The 19218-nt window shown below is 48.9% G+C and overlaps 1 protein-coding gene across 3 annotated transcripts in view; it reads right to left on the bottom strand.

The window, feature by feature from the left end:
• Positions 1-9984: 9984 nt before the first annotated feature.
• irf2b (interferon regulatory factor 2b) overlaps positions 9985-19218 on the bottom strand; it is a 58236-nt gene continuing 49002 nt past the window's right edge. Inside the window, exons 9-11 of one of the 3 annotated variants that reach the window (XR_013547102.1) lie at positions 14845-14982; positions 13323-13366; positions 10678-10707 (exon numbers count right to left, since the gene is read on the bottom strand). Coding sequence is in view for 2 of the 3 variants with exons in the window: in XM_078396671.1 (XP_078252797.1) it covers positions 10399-10707; positions 13323-13366 (353 nt within the window). In the remaining variant the exon portion in view is untranslated. Of the gene's footprint in view, positions 10708-13322; positions 13367-14844; positions 14983-19218 lie in introns of all 3 variants that reach the window. The other 2 variants (XM_078396671.1, XM_078396672.1) reach the window with 2 other exon arrangements.

Raw genomic sequence — 19218 nt, forward strand, 5'->3', positions numbered from 1 at the left:
GCTGGAGTAACTCGACGGGTCAGGCAGCATCTCTGGAGAGAAGTAATGGTCGAGACCCTTCTTCAGACTTCAATGAAAACCCACGCAGGTCACGGGGAGAACGTACAAACTCCGTACAGACAGCACCCGTAGACGGGATTGAACCCGGGTCCCTGGCGCTGTAAGGCAGCAACTCTACCGCTGCGCCACCCTTCTATCCAGAGATGCCGCTTGTCCCACTGAGTTACTCCAGCATTTTGTCTCACTCTTCAGTGTAAACTAGCGTCTGCAGTTCCTTCTTACACATCTATTCTGCCAGAGTTTTTGCATATCTACTATCCTGAACTACTATCCACCTCATCGAGGACTCTTGGACTATCTTTGATCGAACTTTGCTGGCACTAAACGCTATTCCCTTAGTAAGTATCTGCACACTGTTCTTGATTGTAATCATGTATTGTCTTTCCGCTGATTGGACTGCAAGCAACTAGAGCTTTTCACTGTAGCTCGGTAAACACCACAATCAATAAACTGCACTGATATCTTCCATTAATTTGTTCTACGGACCTTTTCATAGCTCTTTGTTCCCCCCCCCTGACTCTCAGTCTGAAGAAGGGTCTCTGCCCGAAACGTCACCCATTCCCTCTCTCCTAGATGCTGCCTGACCTGCTGAGTTACTCTAGCATTTTGTGACACCTTCGATTTGTACCAGCATCTGCAGTTATTTTCCTTCAATTTAGTTTTATTTAGTTTAAAGATACGGCTTTGAGACAGGCCCTTTGGCCCACCGAATCCACGCCAACCAGCGAGACCCGTACATTAACACTATCCCGCACACTCGGGACAATTTACAATTCTTACCCCAGCGAATTAACCTGCAAACCTGCACGTCTTTGGAGTGTGGGAGGAAACGTGTGGGAGGTAGACCATTTAGAACGGAGATGAGGAAGAACTTTTTCAGTCAGAGAGTGGTGAAGGTGTGGAATTCTCTGCCTCAGAAGGCAGTGGAGGCCAGTTCGTTGGATGCTTTCAAGAGAGAGCTGGATAGAGCTCTTAAGGATAGCGAAGTGAGGGGGTATGGGGAGAAGGCAGGAACGGGGTACTGATTGAGAGTGATCAGCCATGATCGCATTGAATGGCGGTGCTGGCTCGAAGGGCTGAATGGCCTACTCCTGCACCTATTGTCTATTGTCTATTGTCTATTGAAACCGGAGCACCCGGAGAAAACCCACACAGTCACGGGGAGAACGTACAAAACTTCAGATTTGGGTACAGAAATGCTCTCTGCCTTGTGGCAGGATGGTTCAGTTGCCTAACAGCTGGGAAGAAACTGTCCCTGAATTTGGAGGTGTGCGTTTTCACACTTCTGCACCTCTTGCCCGATGGGAGAGGGGAGAAGAGGGAGTGGCCGGGGTGCGACTGGTCCTTGATTATGCTGCTGGCCTTGCCGAGGCAGCGTGAGGTGTAGGTGGAGTCAATGGAAGGGAGGTTGGTTTGTGTGATGGTCTGGGCTGCGTCCACAATTCACTGCAATTTCTCGCGGTCTTGGATGGAGCTGCTCCCAAACCAAGCTGTGGTGCATCCCGAACGAGTGGTTTCTTATGGCGCATCTGTAGAAGTTGGTGAGAGTTGCTGGGGACATGCCGAACATCCTGAGCCTTCATAGGTAGCGTTGGTGTGCTTGAGTCAATAGACAATAGACAATAGGTGCAGGAGGAGGCCATTCGGCCCTTCGAGCCAGCACCGCCATTCAATGTGATCATGGCTGATCATTCTCAATCAGTATCCCGTTCCTGCCTTCTCCCCATACCCCCTGACTCCGCTATCCTTAAGAGCTCTATCTAACTCTCTCTTGAATGCATTCAGAGAATTGGCCTCCACTGCCTTCTGAGGCAGAGAATCCCACAGATTCACAACTCTCTGACTGAAAAAGCTTTTCCTCATCTCAGTTCTAAATGGCCTACCCCTTATTCTTAAACTGTGGCCCCTGGTTCTGGACTCCCCCAACATTGGGAACATGTTCCCTGCCTCTAACGTGTCCAACCCCTTAATAATCTTATACGTTTCGATAAGATCTCCTCTCATCCTTTTAAATTCCAGTGTATACAAGCCTAGTCGCTCCAGTCTTTCAACATACGACAGTCCCGCCATTCCGGGAATTAACCTAGTAAACCTACGCTGCACGCCCTCAATAGCAAGAATATCCTTCCTCAAATTTGGAGACCAAAACTGCACACAGTACTCCAGGTGTGGTCTCACTAGGGCCCTGTACAACTGCAGAAGGACCTCTTTGCTCCTATACTGTACAACTGTGTGAAATAAAGATACTGTGCAAATAAACGTGGGAGGGAGCCTGAGTCCCATCGTTTGCCATCAATTCAAAGCCATCGAGGTGTGAGTGGGTTCATTCTGCTCTCTGATCCCTGCGATTGTCTTGTGGTGCGACAAATTAGACAAGAGAAATCGCTGAACTCTCACCCGGCAGCAGTCCGATGCGTCACCACCCACAGCCCTTGTCCCGCGTAGGAAGGAACCGCAGATGCTGGTTCAAACCGAAGATACACCGATCAGCCAAAACATTACGACCACTGACAGGCGAAGTGAATAACATCGATTAGTCTGAAGAAGGGTCTCGACCCGAAACGTCACCCATTCCTTCTCTCCTGAGATGCTGCCTGACCTGCTGAGTTACTCCAGCATTTTGGGTCTACCTTGCTTTTTTGCACGTCTTTCGTTCATTTGTTCTCTCCGTGTATCTATCACAGTCTAAGTCTGTTCTTCCCCTTTCCCCTGACTCTCAATCTGAAGAAGGGTCTCGACCCGAAACATCACTAATCCTTTTCCTCCAGAGATGCTGCCTGACCCGCTAAATGACTCCAGCACTTGCCGGTTCTAAGAGTTGAGTGGCAGCGATGTCGTTTGGTCGTTCATAAGTTCATCAGTGATAGGAACAGAATTAGGCCATTCGGCCCATCAAGTCTACTCCGCCATTTCAATCATTCTCCCCAGAGACACCCGTACTAATCAAGAAACTGACAATCTCTGATTAGTCATAGTCATAGAGCGACACAGCGGGGGGAACAGGCCCTTCGGCCCATCTTGCCCATACCGGCCAACATGTCCCAGCTGCACTAGTCCCACCTGCCTGCATTTGGTCCTTATCCTTCTAAACCCGTCCTGTCTATGTATGTCTAAATGCTTCTTAGGCTTTGTAATAATACCTGCCTCAACTGCCTCCTCCAGCAGCTTGTTCCATACACCCACCACCCTTTGTGTAAAAAAGTCCCACCTGCCTGCATTTGGTCCATAACCCTCCAAACCTGTCCTATCCATGCACCTGTCTAATTGTTTCTTAAATGTTGTGATAGTCCCAGCCTCAACTACCTCCTCAGGAAGCTCGTTCCATACACCCACCACCATTTGTGTGAAAATGTTACCCCTCAGGTTCCTATTAAATCTCCCCCCCCCCCCCCTCACCTTAAGCCTACTCCTGCACCTATTGTCTATTGTCTATGTCCTCTTGATGTGGCTAACTGTGTGTGAACGTTATCTGCAGTGATTTTAACTTCATTACCTTTAGTCATCATCATAACCATAATCATACTTTATTAGCCAAGTAAGTTTCGCAACATACGAGGAATTTCATTTTACAGTGTTTTACAGCTATTAAACCTGTGGGGCATGCCCCCCCCACACACAACAAGGTGCCATTAGTGATGTAGGAAAATATCTGCAGATGCTGGTACAAATCAAACATAGACACAAAATGCTGGAGTAACTCAGCGGGTCGGGCAGCAACTCGGGAGAGAAGGAATGGGTGACGTTTCGGGCCCAGTCCGAAGAAGGGTCTCGACCCGAAACGTCACCCATTTCTTCTCTCCTGAGATGCTGCCTGACCCGCTGAGTTACTCCAGCATTTTGTGATACCTGCTGCAACGAGATCTGGGTGTCCTAGTGCATCAGTCACTGAAAGGAAGCATGCAGGTAGAGCAGGCAGTGAAGAAAGCCAATGGAATGTTGGCCTTCATAACAAGAGGAATTGAGTATAGGAGCAGAGGTCCTTCTGCAGTTGTACAGGGCCCTGGGAATGCATTCAAGAGAGAACTGGATAGAGCTCTTAAGGATAGCGGGGTCAGGGGGTATGGGGAGAAGGCAGGAACGGGGTACTGATTGAGAATGATCAGCCATGATCACATTGAATGGCGGTGCTGGCTCGAAGGGCCGAATGGCCTCCTCCTGCACCTATTGTCTATATCCCAGAATGAACCAAATATAAACACCCCAGAGATGCGCTGCTCCTCCTGGACACAGGGGGCGCCGGCGACTCCTTTGCCAATGGTTTGTATCGTCATGGGGGTAGACACTAAATGGCACACAACTATTCAGTGGATTAATATCACTTTAGGGATTTCAATTTAGGAAATAACTTTTAACCATCTTTTTTTCTACGCTGCCCACAGCCACAAACCACTACAAAAGACAATAGGTGCAGGAGGAGGCCATTCGGCCCTTCGAGCCAGCACCGCCATTCAATGTGATCATGGCTGATCATTCTCAATCAGTACCCCGTTCCTGCTTTCTCCCCATACCCCCTGACTCCGCTATCCTTAAAAGCTCTATCTAGCTCTCTCTTGAATGTATTCAGAGAATTGGCCTCCACTGCCCTCTGAGGCAGAGAATTCCACAGATTCACAACTCTCTGACTGTGGTGAAGGAGCAGCGGTAGAGTTGCTGCCTTACAGCAAATGCAGCGCCGGAGACTCAGGTTCGATCCCGACTACAGGTGCCGTCTGTACGGAGTTTGTACGTTCTCCCCGTGACCTGCGTGGGTTTTCTCCGAGATCTTCAGTTTCCTCCCACACTCCAAAGACGTGCAGGTTTGTAGGTTAATTGGCTGGGCAAATGTGTAAAAAAAAATTTTTTAAGAAAATTGTTCCGAGTGGGTGTAGGATAGTGTTAATGTGCGGGGATCGCTGGTCGGCCCGGACCCGGTGGGCCGGAAGGGCCTGTTTCCGCGCTGTATCTCTACATCTAAAAAAAGACGGCACAGCACATCACTGGCAACTGTCCCCCGGCCATTCAGGACATTCTCTACCGGCGGTGCCTGCGGAAGGCACGCAGCATCATCAAGGACCACAGCCACCCAGCACGCAGGCTGTTCTCCTTGTTACCGTCAGGCAGACGATACAGGAGTATGGCTGCGCGTACCGCCAGACTCAAGAACAGTTTCTACCATCAGGCCATCAGGACTCTGAACTCATAAACACATTTCACATCATATATGTTGATTATTTTAATATTGTCTTTTTACCCGGAGACTCAGGTTCGATCCTGACTACGGGCGCCGTCTGTACGGAGTTTGTACGTTCTCCCCGTGACCTGCGTGGGTTTTCTCCGAGATCTTTGGTTTCCTCCCGCACTCCAAAGACGTACAGGTTTGTAGGTTAATTGGCTGGGCAAATGTAAAAATTGTCCCTAGTGTGTGTAGGATAGTGTTAATGTGCGGGGATCGCTGGGCGGCGCGGACCCGGTGGGCCGAAGGGCCTGTTTCCGCGCTGTATCTCTAAATCTAAAAAATCTAAATCTAAACCTACATATGGCAAATAAAATTATTATTATTATGGATCATGAACAGATTGATGGGATTCGTTTACCTTGGCATCCTATTTGGCACAGATAACGTGGGCCAATGGGCCTGTTCCATTGCTGTGCTGTTTAGAGATACAGATACAACACAGAAACAGGCCCTTCAGCCCATCAAGTTGCACCGACCAGCGATCCCCGCACATTGACACCATCCTACACACCCCAGGGACAATTTACAATTATCCCAAGCCAATTAACCTACAAACCTGCACGTCTTTGGAGTGTGGGAGGAAACCGAAGATCTCGGGGAAAACCCACGCAGGTCACGGGGCGAAAGTACAATAGTCAATTTATTTGTCACTTACACATAAATGTGCAGTGAAATGAAAGATTACCCACAGTCCAACAATAAGACCAATAAAAATAAGCAATAAAAATATGCAATAACACACACAATCATAAACCAACACCAAACAAAAAGAAACATCCATCACAGTGAGTCTCCTCACTGACCTAACGGTCAAGCCTTCAGAGTGAGACAGATTGGATACGACTAACGGTAGCGCAGCGGTAGAGTTGCTGCCTCACAGCGCCAGAGACCCTGGTTCAATCTTGACGATGGGTGTTTTCAGTACAGAGTTTGTACGTTCTCCCCGTGACCTGCGTGGGTTTTCTCCGGGTGCTCCGGTTTCCTCCCACACTCCAAACACGTACAGATTTGTCAGCTTATTGGCTTCAGTAAAAATTGTAAGTTTTCCCTGGTGTGTGTAGGGTGGTATTAGTACTGATGGCACACTAATACCATTATTAGTGTGCGGGGATCGCTGGTCAGTGCGGAGTCGATGGGCCGAAGGGCCAGTTTCCGCGCTGCATCTCTAAATTCTAAACTAAACTAAAGTAAACTCAGTACCTTTGAAGGCGGGTTTCTGGCCTTTCAAAACTTGTTGACACAAGGAACTGCAGATGCTGGAATTTTCAGCGACATACAAAGTGCTGGAGTAACTCAGAACGCCAGGCAACATCTGTGGAGGGATGGACAAACACTGTTTCGGGTCGAGACCCTTCTTCAGTTTTTTTTCCTTCAAGACTTGTTCATTTCTCCGAGACTTTAACTTTTGTTTATTATCATGTGCACAGGTATATCACGGTACAGGCGTATCAAGGTACAGTTAAAAGAGCTGTTTTTGTTGGGTGTAATCCATGCAGCGGAAAGATTATACATGATTACAATCGAGCCGTCCACAGTGTCCAGATACAGGATAAAGGGAAGAACATTCGGTGCAGGGTAACGTCCGTTTAAAGACAGTCCGAAGGTCTCCAACGAGGTAGGTAGTAGCTCAGGAAAGCTCAGTAATTGGCTTCAGATGGTAGTTCAGCACTGCTCTCTGGTTGTGGTGGGATGGTTCAGTCGCCTGATAACAGCTGGGAAGAAACTGTCCCTGAATCTGGCTGGTGTAATGAGCAAGGGGGCTCCCCATGAAGCCCGCGGTCCACTGAGTCTTCCGTTCGATCGCGGGGGGTTTGGGTCGTTGGGCTCCCCCCCCGATCAGCTACAGCCGATCTAGAGTTTGGCCAGGACCATCCTTGTAAATAGGTCCTTCTGCAGTTGTATAGGGCCCTGGTAAGACCACATCTGGAGTATTGTGCACAGTTTTGGTCTCCTAATTTGAGGAAGGACATCCTTGTAATTGAGGCAGTGCAGCGTAGGTTCACGAGATTGATCCCTGGGATGGCGGGACTGTCATACGAGGAAAGATTGAAAAGACTAGGCTTGTATTCACTGGAATTTAGAAGGGGATCTTATAGACAATAGACAATAGGTGCAGGAGGCCATTCGGCCCTTCGAGCCAGCACCGCCATTCAATGTGATCATGGCTGATCATTCTCAATCAGTACCCCGTTCCTGCCTTCTCCCCATACCCCCTGACTCCGCTATCCTTAAGAGCTCTATCCAGCTCTCTCTTGAATGCATTCAGAGAATTGGCCTCCACTGCCTTCTTAGGCAGAGAATTCCACAGATTCACAACTCTCTGACTGAAAAAGTTTTTCCTCATCTCAGTTCTAAATGGCCTACCCCTTATTCTTAAACTGTGGCCCCTTGTTCTGGACTCCCCCAACATTGGGAACATGTTTCCAGCCTCTAACGTGTCCAACCCCTTAATAATCTTATATGTTTCGATAAGATCTCCTCTCATCCTTCTAAATTCCAGTGTATACAAGCCTAGTCGCTCCAGTCTTTCAACATATGAAAGTCCCGCCATTCCGGGAATTAACCTAGTAAACCTACGCTGCACGCCATAGAGACAAATACAATTATAAAATGACTGGACAAGCTAGATGCAGGAAACATGTTCCCAATGTTGGGGGAGTCCAGAACCAGGGGCCACAGTCTTAGAATAAAGGGAAGGCCATTTAAAACTGAGGTGAGAAGGAACCTTTTCACCCAGAGAGTTGTTAATTTGTGGAATTCTCTGCCACAGAGGGCAGTGGAGGCCAATTCACTGGATGCATTTAAAAGAGAGTTAGATAGAGCTCGAGGGGCTAGCAGAATCAAGGGATATGGGGAGAAGGCAGGAACGGGTTACTGATTGTGGATGGTCAGCCATGATCACAATGAATGGCGGTGCTGGCTCGAAGGGCCAAATGGCCTCCCCTATTTTCGGTGTTTATATGTAAATGGTATTTTGCTGCAGATCCCGGAATTACCAGAGGGTCCACTTCAACGCTTTAACAGTCAGTGGAAAGAGATCACCAGGTCAAACCAACCCCCCCAAACCATCCCCCCTTCCGTTGACTCCGTTTATACCTCACGCTGCAAACCTTGGGTGTGCAAGCAAAGAATTTCACTGTGCCTTGTCACCTGTGACAATAAAGTATTCCATTCGGCCCTGCCTCGGCAAGACCAGCAGCACAATCAAGGACCAGTCGCACCCCCGCCACTCCCTCTTCTCCCCTCTCCCATCGGGCAAGAGGTACAGAAGTGTGAAAACGCACACCTCCAGATTCAGGGACAGTTTCTTCCCGGCTGTTATCAGGCAACTGAACCATCCTACCACAACCAGAGAGCAGTGCTGAACTACTATCTACCTCATTGGTGACCCTCGGACTATCCTTGATCGGACTTTGCTGGCTTTACCTTGCACTAAACGTTATTCCCTTATCATGTAACTGTACACTGCGGACGGCTCGATTGTAATCATGTATTGTCTTTCCGCTCTCTGGTTGGCACGCAACAAGACATTGCCACTGTACCTCGGTACACGTGACAATAAACTAATCTGAACTAAACTGAAGGTTTAAAAAGTGCTTTTAAAACCCAGTGAGATCGTGGTGCATCAATCAATCAGTTTAGTACATTGTTACAGTGAAAAGCTTTTGTTGCGCGCTAACCAGTCAGGGGAAAGACAATACATGATTGAAATCGAGCCGTCCACAGTGTAACAAGTTCGAAGAATGATGATAAGAGTCACTTTTCTCTAGTCAGTGATGTAGAGGCTACATTTTATTGGATAGATTTGTAATTGCTACAAATTCGTTAAATTTTTTTTTACAATTTACCACAGATATTTATGCTGATAAAAACCAGACCAGAAACAACGAACATACTTTGGTAAAAAAGATAAAAGATTTATATTCACTTCAGCATTCAATTACCCTGAATAAAATATCCCTTTACATGTGATAACAAAAATAAAAAAAAGCTTGCTTTAGAAAAAGACTAAAACCTTTCTTTTAAAAAAAAAATCTAGGCAATTTCCATTTTGCGTGCTGTTTAATGTAATTCTGTGCGTGAGCAGAGAACAGTAAAAGCAGGCGTAGAATTAGACCGTAAACTCTGAATCACAATCATTTTTTTAAAAAAATTCTAAATGCATGTGTTCGCCATTAATGTGACCACGTTTAGTGCTAAACTAGGAATTAAGGTGCAAACAGAGAAAAGCAGGACATTAATTTTCATTACTCCTGCACTACATACATATTCACATTAAAAAAAAGTTTTTTTTAAGAAACATTTACACACCGCCAAAGCAGTTCACATTTCTCCCCCTGCTGCAGTCAGGTTTGTAAGGCACGGTTAGTTATTTTTTCCCCCATACTGGTCCCGTTTTGTGTGTGTGTGTGTGTGTGTGTGTGTGTGTGTGTGTGTGTGCGCGTGGGTGTGTGTGTGTGTGTGTGTGTTCGTGTGTGGGTGTGTGTGTGTGTCTGTGTGCGTGTGGGGATGGTGTGCGTATGTGCGTATGGGTATGTGTGCATGCGTGTGTGTGTGTCTGTGTGTGGGTGTGTGTGTGTGGGGTGGGTGTGTGTGGGAGTGGGTGTGTGTGTGTACGTGTGTGTGTGCGCGTGTGTGGGGTGGGTGTGTGTGTGTGTCTGTGTGTGTACGTGCTTGTGTGTCTGTTTGTGCGTGTGTGTGCGTGTGGGTATGTGTGTGTGCGCGCGTGCGTGCGTGTATGTGTGTGTGTGTGCATGTGTGTGTGTGTGTGCGTGTGTGTGTGTGCGTGCGTGTGCGTGTTCGGATACGGGGGGCAATTGCCCAACCAATTTCTTCTTCCGTCTGTTTTTTGGTGGGGTGGTGGAGAAGAAAAAAACTCGAGTGCAACAAGGGAAACTCAAAAGGAAAAATAAAATAGTTCAAAAAACCTGCAGTCCTGAGTTAAAATCCGATGAATGAACCGGAGTCGGCAGAGTGGAGTCGAGTTGTTTCCAGTTCTGTTCATTCTGTGTTTTTGCGGCCTGTGAGGTCCATTCACGTTACGTGACAGTGCAGTTTCAGCCCAAGTTATAGCCTGGTCGGTTCGAGGTGACATTAAACGTCAGGCTCCCCCCCCCCCACCCTCAGCAGTTCTTGCCCCTGGTCAAGTCCGAGGCCTTCACGATGACAGTCGCCCGGCTCTCGGCCATGCGAAGCTTTACGGAAGAGTGGTGCGAGGTGGGGGGCTTGATCGACGGGGCGTTGGCTGGGGCGTGAGGAGCGGGCACGCCGCGCCCGTTACTCAGCAGCTGGAGGCTACAGATGCTGGGGCTCTGGCAGGGCAGGTTGGCAGGGTAGTACACAGTGTTCACTCCCACGTTGCTGAGAAACTCCTTCCCCTCGATGAGGCTCTGTTGCCACTGCTTCTGGTCTTGGGTGGCGCTGTCAGTCATCTGAGAAAACACGGAGTCAGAGAGTCACACGGCGTGCAAACAGGCCCCTTCGTCCCCCGTCCACGCACTAGTCCCACCCGCCCACCTTTGGCCCCATACCCCTCCAAACCTGCCCCATCCGTTCTGAGGAAATGGAAGAGGAGATCAACCTGCCTCCCACCAAGGGGAAGAAGCAAGGAGGAGGCCATTCGGCCCTTCGAGCCAGCACCGCCATTCAATGTGGATCAAGGCTGATCATTCTCAATCAGTACCCCGTTCCTGCCTTCTCCCCATACCCCCTGACTCCGCTATCCTTAAGAGCTCTATCCAGCTCTCTCTTGAATGCATTCAGAGAATTGGCCTCCACTGCCTTCTGAGGCAGAGAATTCCACAGATTCACAACTCTGTGACTGAAAAAGTTTTTCCTCATCTCAGTTCTAAATGGCCTGCCCCTTATTCTTAAACTGTGGCCCCTTGTTCTGGACTCCCCCAACATTGGGAACATGTTTCCTGCCTCTAACGTGTCCAACCCCTTAATAATCCTATACGTTTCGATAAGATCTCCTCTCATCCTTCTAAATTCCAGTGTATACTTTCGAGATACAGCGTGGATACAATCCCTTTGGCCAACCGAGTCCATGCCGACCATCAATAACCCCGCCCCCCCCGTACATTAGCACCATTGCTGGGAATCCTTTGAAGAAGTGATTAGCAGGACAGAGAAAGGAAAGCCAGTCGTTGATGTTTGCTTAGATTATCAGAAGGCCTTTGATAAGGTGCCACACGTGAGGCTGCTAAGGAAGATGAGAGCCCAGGGTATCACAGGGCAGATACTAGCGTGGAGAGCAGGTTGGCTGGATGGGAGAAGACATAGAGTGGCAATAAAGGGGGGGTTGTCTGGGTGGCTGCCAGTGACCAGCGGAGTTCCGCAGGGCTCGGCGCTGGAGCCTCTGCTCCTCACGTCGTATAGTAACGACTTAGACGAGGGGATTTGCGGATGTTACGAAAATAGGTGGAGGGGCAGGTAGTGTAGAGAAAGCAGGGACTCTGCAGAAGGACGTGGACAGGTCGGGAGAGTGGGCAGAGAAGTGGCAGATGGAATATAGTGCAGCAAAGTGTGGAGTCGCGCATTTTGGTCGTAGGAATAAAGGCGTAGACTATTTTCTAAATGGGGAGAGAATCCAGAAATCGGAGGTGCAAAGGGACTTGGGAGCGCCGGTGCAGGATTCCCAAAAAGTCAATCTGCAAGTCGAATCGGTAGTAAAGAAAGCAAACGCAATGCTGCCATTTATTTCGAGAGGGCTTGTATACAAAAACAGGGATGTAATGTCAAGGGCGCTGGTAAGGCCGCATTTGGAATATTGTGAGCAGTTTTGGGCCCCATGTCTGAGGAAGGATGTGCTGGCCCTGGAGAGGGTCCAGAGGAGATTTACAAGAACGATCCCAGGAACGAGTGGGTTAACCTATGATGAGCGTTTGTCGGCAATGGGCCTGTAATCGCTGGGGTTTAGAAGAATGAGGGGGGACCTCATTGAAACGTGCAGAACAAGGAAAATTTCTCATAAAATTTTAAGCTTCATATGAATTAATGAACAGGTACTTTCACTGATAGACGCGAGGTCGAGGAGTGTGAAAACTGCTGTGGGATGTGGGGAGGAACAGCAGATGCTGCTCCACACCGAAGATAAGACACAAAATGCAGCATCTCTGGAGAGAAGGAATGGGTGACGTTTCGGGTCGAGACCCTTCTTCAGACTGAGAGTCAGGGGGGAGGGAAACACTGAGATATGGAAGGGTACAAAGAACATGTACGGTGTGAAAAGAACAGATCAAAGCTGACGATGACCAAGGAAATGATCGGCCATGACCACATTGAATGGTGGTGCTGGCTCGAAGGGCCGAATGGCCTACTCCTGCACCTATTGTCAATTGAAATGTAGAATGGTTCATGGTTGGCTGAGGGGAAGGTGAGAACGAGGCGGCCAATCAGTAAAATTAATAGACAATAGGTGCAGGAGGAGGCCATTCGGCCCTTCGAGCCAGCACCGCCATTCAATGTGATCATGGCTGATCATTCTCAATCATTCTAATCTGGAGGACAGTGGAACTAGTCAGAGAACTAGGGTGGGGGAGGGACCCTTATGGGAGGGAGATGGTTACTTAACGTTAGAGAAATCAATACTCATATCGCTGGGTTGTAAACTGCCCAAGCGAAGTTGAGCTGATGTCTGTATCGGAGTTTCACAAATGAGGTGGTGCATCGGTAGAGTTGCTGCCTCACAGCGCCGGAGACCCGGGTTCCATCCCGACTACGGGTGCTGTCTGTACGGAGTTTGTACGTTCTCCCCGTGACCTGAGTGGGTTTTTGTCCGGGTGCTCCGGTTTCCTCCCACGCTCCCAAAGACGTGCAGGTTTGTAGGTTGATTGGGCCTGTGTAAAGTTGCACCTGGTGGGTGTGCAGGGGGGGGGTGGGATAACATAGAACTAGTGAACATGAACGGGTGATTGCTGGCCGGCGTGGGCACGTCGGGCCGAAGGGCCTGTTTCTGTGCTGTGTCTCTAAGGCTAAAAACCCCATCCCGAGTAAATAAACGTCTCCCTTTGTTTCACTTCAAAGCAGGATGTTATTTACTGACCTCATCGCGGTCTGCATCAGTCGCAACACTATCCGTTTCACTTTCTAATGGACAAACAAAAGTGAGAATTAGTTTAAAGGGAGAGTCAACTCGCACCACTTTGTAAAAGCGTTTCATTTCCATCAGAGTAACATGGATCTCTTCAGATTGAGGTGTAAGTGTATTATCCTCACACGTACTGAGGTACAGTGAAAATCTTCAATCTATGAACGACCGCTCACAGTCAGAGCAGAGCACATCAATGGGGCGGCACGGTGGCGCAGCGGTAGAGTTGCTGCCTTACAGCGAATGCAGCGCCGGAGACCCGGGTTCCATCCCGACTGCGGGCGCCGTCTGTACGGAGTTTGTATGTTCTCCCCGTGACCTGCGTGGGTTTTCCCCGAGATCTTCGGTTTCCTCCCACACTCCAAAGACGTGCAGGTATGTAGGTTAATTGGTTTGGCAAATGTAAAAATGTTCCCTAGTGTGTGTAGGATGGTGTCAGTGTGCGGGGATCGCTGGTCGGCGCGGACTCGGTGGGCCGAAAGGGCCTGTTTCCGCGCTGTATCTCTAAACTAAACTAAAAATCTACTGCCAACGTTTGCCTCTATTATATAGAGAATAGGCACAAATTGCTGGAGTAACTCAGCGGGTCAGGCAGCATCCCTGGAGAGAGAAGGAATGGGTGACGTTTCGGGTCAAGACCCTTCCTCTGGCTTTTATAACTATTATTATACAGAGGATTGTTGAGCTTCAAGCCCTGAACTCCCTGAACGTGGCAACGCATGTAGATAGACTGGTAAAGGACGGAATAATAGAGAAACAAGTAACTACAGATGCAGGTTTACCAAAAAGAAACGACACAGTGGAGGCTAATTCTCTAGATGCTTTCAAGAGAGAGCTAGATAGAGCTCTTAAAGATAGCGGAGTCATGGGGTATGGGGAGAGGGCAGGAACGGGGTACTGATTGTGGATGATCAGCCATGATCACAATGAATGGCGGTGCCGGCTCGAAGGGCCGAATGGCCTCCTCCTGCACCTATGTTCTAAGTTTCTATGTAAAAGCCACTTTCATGTCCGTTTCCACCACCACCCCTGGCAGTGTGATCCAGGCCCCCACCACTGAGTAATAAACCTTCTCTGCATATCTCCATTAAACCTCCCCCCTCTCACCTCATAGCGATGCCATCTGGTGTTGGACATTTCCACCCTGGGGAAAAAGGTTCTGACTGTCTACCCCATCTATGCCTCCCATCATTTTATATAAGTCTCCCCTCAGCGCCGAAGTCCCAGAGAAAATAAACCATGTCTCTCCCTTCAGGTGAATCCCTCTAAACCATTCAGCATCCTGGTAAACCTCAGAAAGGAGACGAGGAGGAATTTATTTAGTCAGAGGGTTGTGATTCTGGGGAATTCATTGCCACATATGCTGTGGAGGCCAAGTCAGTGGAGATTGACAGATTCTTAATTAGTACGGGTGTCGGGTCAGGGGTTATGGGGAGAAGGCGGTCACGGTGGCGCAGCGGTAGAGTTGCTGCCTTACAGCGAATGCAGCACCGGAGACCCGGGTTCGATCCTGACTACGGGCGCCGTCTGTACGGAGTTTGTACGTTCTCCCCGTGACCTGCGTGGGTTTTCTCGAGATCTTCGGTTTCCTCCCGCACTCCAAAGACGTGCAGGTCTGTAGGTTAATCGGCTTGGTAAATGTAAAAATTGTCCCTAGTGGGGTGTAGGATATTGTTAGTGTGCGGGGATCGCTGGGCGGCGCCGACCCGGTGGGCCGAAAATGGGCCTGTTTCCGCGCTGTATCTCTAAACTAAACTAAAAGGCAGGAGAATGGGGTTGAGAGGGAAAGCCATGATTGAACGGCCGAGTAGCCTTGATGGACCGAATGGCCTCATTCTGCTCCTATGGAAATTCCTGTGGAATTCTCTGCCTCAGAAGGCAGTGGAGGCCAATGCATTCAAGAGAGAGCTAGATAGAGCTCTTAAGGATAGCGGAGTCAGGGGGTATGGGGAGAAGGCAGGAACGGGGTACTGATTGAGAATGATCAGCCATGATCACATTGAATGGCTGTGCTGGCTCGATGGGCCGAATGGCCTACTCCTGCACCTATTGTCTATTGTCTATAACTCGTGTACTTAAGAGATGTACTCTGCACCCACTCCAAAGCATTCACATCCCCAGATCCCTTATCTGTACACTCATATCATCATCATATCATATATATACAGCGCGGAAACAGGCCTTTTCGGCCCACCAAGTCCGCGCCGCCCAGCGATCCCCGCACATTAACACTATCCTACACCCATTAGGGACAATTTTTTACATTTACCCAGTCAATTAACCTACATACCTGTACGTCTTTGGAGTACACTGTAACTGGATCCACTGTAATCAAGCATTGTCATTCCGCTGACTGGTTAGCACGCAACAGAAGCTTTTCACTGTACCTCGGTACACGTGACAATAAACTAAAGTGATCTTCCCTGTGATGGGGCCACCAGAATTGTTTGCAGTACTCCAAGTGCGGTCTGACCAAAGCCCAAGGGAGCTGCATCATGACTTCCAGACTCTCTAACTCAATGCCCCTAGCAACGAGCGCAAGTGTACCATGTTATAGGAGTACAATTCGGCCATTCGGCCCATCGAGCCTACTCCGCCATTCAATCATGGCTGATCTCAGCCTCCCGATCCCATTTTCCTGCCTTAGACAATAGACAATAGGTGAAGGAGGAGGCCATTCAGCCCTTCGAGCCAGCACCACCATTCAATGTGATCATTCTCAATCAGTACCCCGTTCCTGCCTTCTCCCCATACCCCCCTGACTTCGCTATCCTTCAGAGCTCTATCTAGCTCTCTCTTGAATGCATTCAGAGAATTGGCCTCCACTGCCTTCTGAGGCAGAGAATTCCACAGATTTACAACTCTCTGACAGCACCGCCATTCAATGTGATCATGGCTGATCATTCTCAATCAGTACCCCATTCCTGCCTTCTCCCCCTAACCCTTGACACCCGTTCTAATCAAGAATTTAAGGTAGGCACAAGATGCTGGAGTAACTCAGCGGGTCAGGCAGCACATCGGGAGAGAAGGAATGGGTGACGTTTCGGGTCGGGACCCTTCTTCAGACTGAAGAAGGGTGTCGACCCGAAACGTCACCCATTCCTTCTCTCCCGAGATGCTGCCTGACCCGCTGAGTTACTCCAGCATCTTGTGTCTACCTTCGATTTAGACCAGCATCTGCAGTTTTCCCCCCCACTAATCAAGAATCTGTCTACCTCTGCCTTAAAAATATCCACTGACGTCTTCCACAGCCCTCTGTGGCAATGAGTTCCACATATTAATCACACTCTGACTAAAGAAGTTCCTCCTCACCTCCTTTCTAAAAGAGCGCCCTTTAATTCTGAGGCTTATTTCTCCGGTCCTAGACTCTCCCACCAGTGGAAACATCGTCTCCACATCCACTCGATCTATGCCGTTCATTATTCTGCAGGTTTCAATGAGGTTCCACCCTCAACCTTCTGAACTCCAGCGAGTACAGGCCCAGTGCTGTCAAGCGCTCATGATATGTTAACCCACTCATTCCTGGAATCATTCTTGTACGCAAATGCTTCTTTTCCCTCCTGACTTGATGCCACCCAGATTCGGTGAAGAAGGAACCATTTCCCCTTTTGACAAATGTGACATTAACAAAGGTTATGCACTGGAATTTAGAAGGATGAGAGGGGATCTTATCGAAACATATAAGATTATTAAGGGGTTGGACACGTTAGAGGCAGGAAACATGTTCCCAATGTTGGGGGAGTCCAGAACAAGAGGCCACAGTTTAAGAATAAGGGGTAGGCCATTTAGAACGGAGATGAGGAAAAACTTTTTCAGTCAGAGAGTTGCGAATCTGTGGAATTCTCTGCCTAGGAAGGCAGTGGAGGCCAATTCTCTGAATGCATTCAAGGGAGAGCTAGATAGAGCTCTTAAGGATAGTGGAGTCAGGGGGTATGGGGGAGAAGGCAGGAACGGGGTACTGATTGAGAATGATCAGCCATGATCACATTGAATGGTGGTGCTGGCTCAAAGGGCCGAATGGCCTCCTCCTGCACCTATTGTCTATTGTCATTTCAAAACATTCATTTATCTATTTTTAAAAAGTGGCGCAGCGGTAGAGTTGCTGCCTCACAGCGCCGGAGACCCGGGTTCCATCCTGACCACGGGTGCTGTCTGTACGGAGTTTGTACGTTCTCCCCGTGACCTGCGTGGGTTTACTCCGAGATCTTCGATTTCCTCCCACACTCCAAAGACATACAGGTTTGCAGGTTAATTGGCTTGGTATAAATGTAAAATTGCCCCTGGTGTGTGTGTGTGTGTGGAGCGGCGTTAGTGTGTGGGGATCGCTGGTCGGTGCGGACTCGGTGGGCCAGCTTCCGTGCTCTATTTCCAAACCAAACTAAACATTCACTTTGAACCCTGAGATTCCTTTTTTTTGGATTGCCGTCTATTCGTAGTTCAACATCTCTGCATGCAAAATATTTACTCAAGTTTAGGTCCACATTCCTGTGGCTCACCAGGCCACCTTAGTTCCTACACCAAGTTTCACCACACCTACTACAGAAACAATTGCAACATGATTCATAATTCACAAGGCAATTACACTCGTTTTGTTGAGAGCCATGGGTTCATAGAGTCAATGCAGCACGAAAGTAGACATCTCGACCCATGCCAACCAAGATGCCCCACTTCATCGAGTCCTAGTTGCCCACGTTTGGCCCATATCCCACCAGCTCTTTCCCATCCATGTACCTGTCCAGGTTGCCTGTTGAATACCGTTAACTCTTTCAGTCAGAGAGTTGTGAATCTGTGGAATTCTCTGCCTCAGAAGGCAGTGGAGGCCAATTCTCTGAATGCATTCAAGAGAGAGCTGGATAGAGCTCTTAAGGATAGCGGACTCAGGGGGTACGGGGAGAAGGCAGGAACGGGGTACTGATTGAGAATGATCAGCCATGATCACATTGAATGGCGGTGCTGGCTCGAAGGGCCGAATGGTCTCCTCCTGCACCTATTGTCTATTGTTACAGTACCTGCCTCAACTACCTCCTCTGGCAGCTCGTCCCGAGAAAAGAGGTCCTTCTGCAGTTGTACAGGGCCCTGGTGAGACCACATCTGGAGTATTGCGTGCAGTTTGGGTCTCCTAATTTGAGGAAGGACGTCCTTGCTATTGAGACCGTGCAGCGTAGGTTCACCAGGTTAATCCCCGGGATGGCGGGACTGTCGTACGAGGAAAGATTGGAAAGACTGGGCTTGTAATCACTGGAGTTTAGAAGGATGAGAGGGGATCTTATAGAGATCAAGGACTGGACAAGCTAGATGCAGGAAATATGTTCCCAATGCTGGGTGAGTCCAGAACCAGGGGCCACACAGTCTAAGAATAAATGGGAGGCCATTTAAAACTGAGGTGAGAAAAAACTTTTTCACCCAGAGAGTTGTGAATTTGTGGAATTCTCTGCCACAGAGGACAGTGGAGGCCGATTCACTGGATGAATTTAAAATTGAGCTCTAGGGGCTAGTGGAATCAAGGGATATGGGGAGAAGGCAGGCACGGGTTACTGATTGTGGACGATCAGCCATGATCACAATGAATGGCGGTGCTGGCTCGAAGGGCCGAATGGCCTCCTCCTGCCTATTTCCTATGCTTCTAAAACCCACGCAAGTCACGGGGAGAAAGTACAAACTCCGTACAGACTGCACCCGTGGTCAGGATGGAACCCGGGTCTCTGGCGCTGTGAGGCAGCAACTCTACCGCTGCGCCACCGTGCCATCGTTTTATTTAGTTGTGGGGACCTTGAACATAGAACAGATCAGCACAGGAACAGGTTATTCAGCCGACAACAGCCGTACCAAACATGATGCCAAGACCAAATCT

Source organism: Rhinoraja longicauda, chromosome 3, assembly GCF_053455715.1.
Source record: "Rhinoraja longicauda isolate Sanriku21f chromosome 3, sRhiLon1.1, whole genome shotgun sequence".
Taxonomy (NCBI): Eukaryota; Metazoa; Chordata; class Chondrichthyes; order Rajiformes; family Arhynchobatidae; genus Rhinoraja; species Rhinoraja longicauda.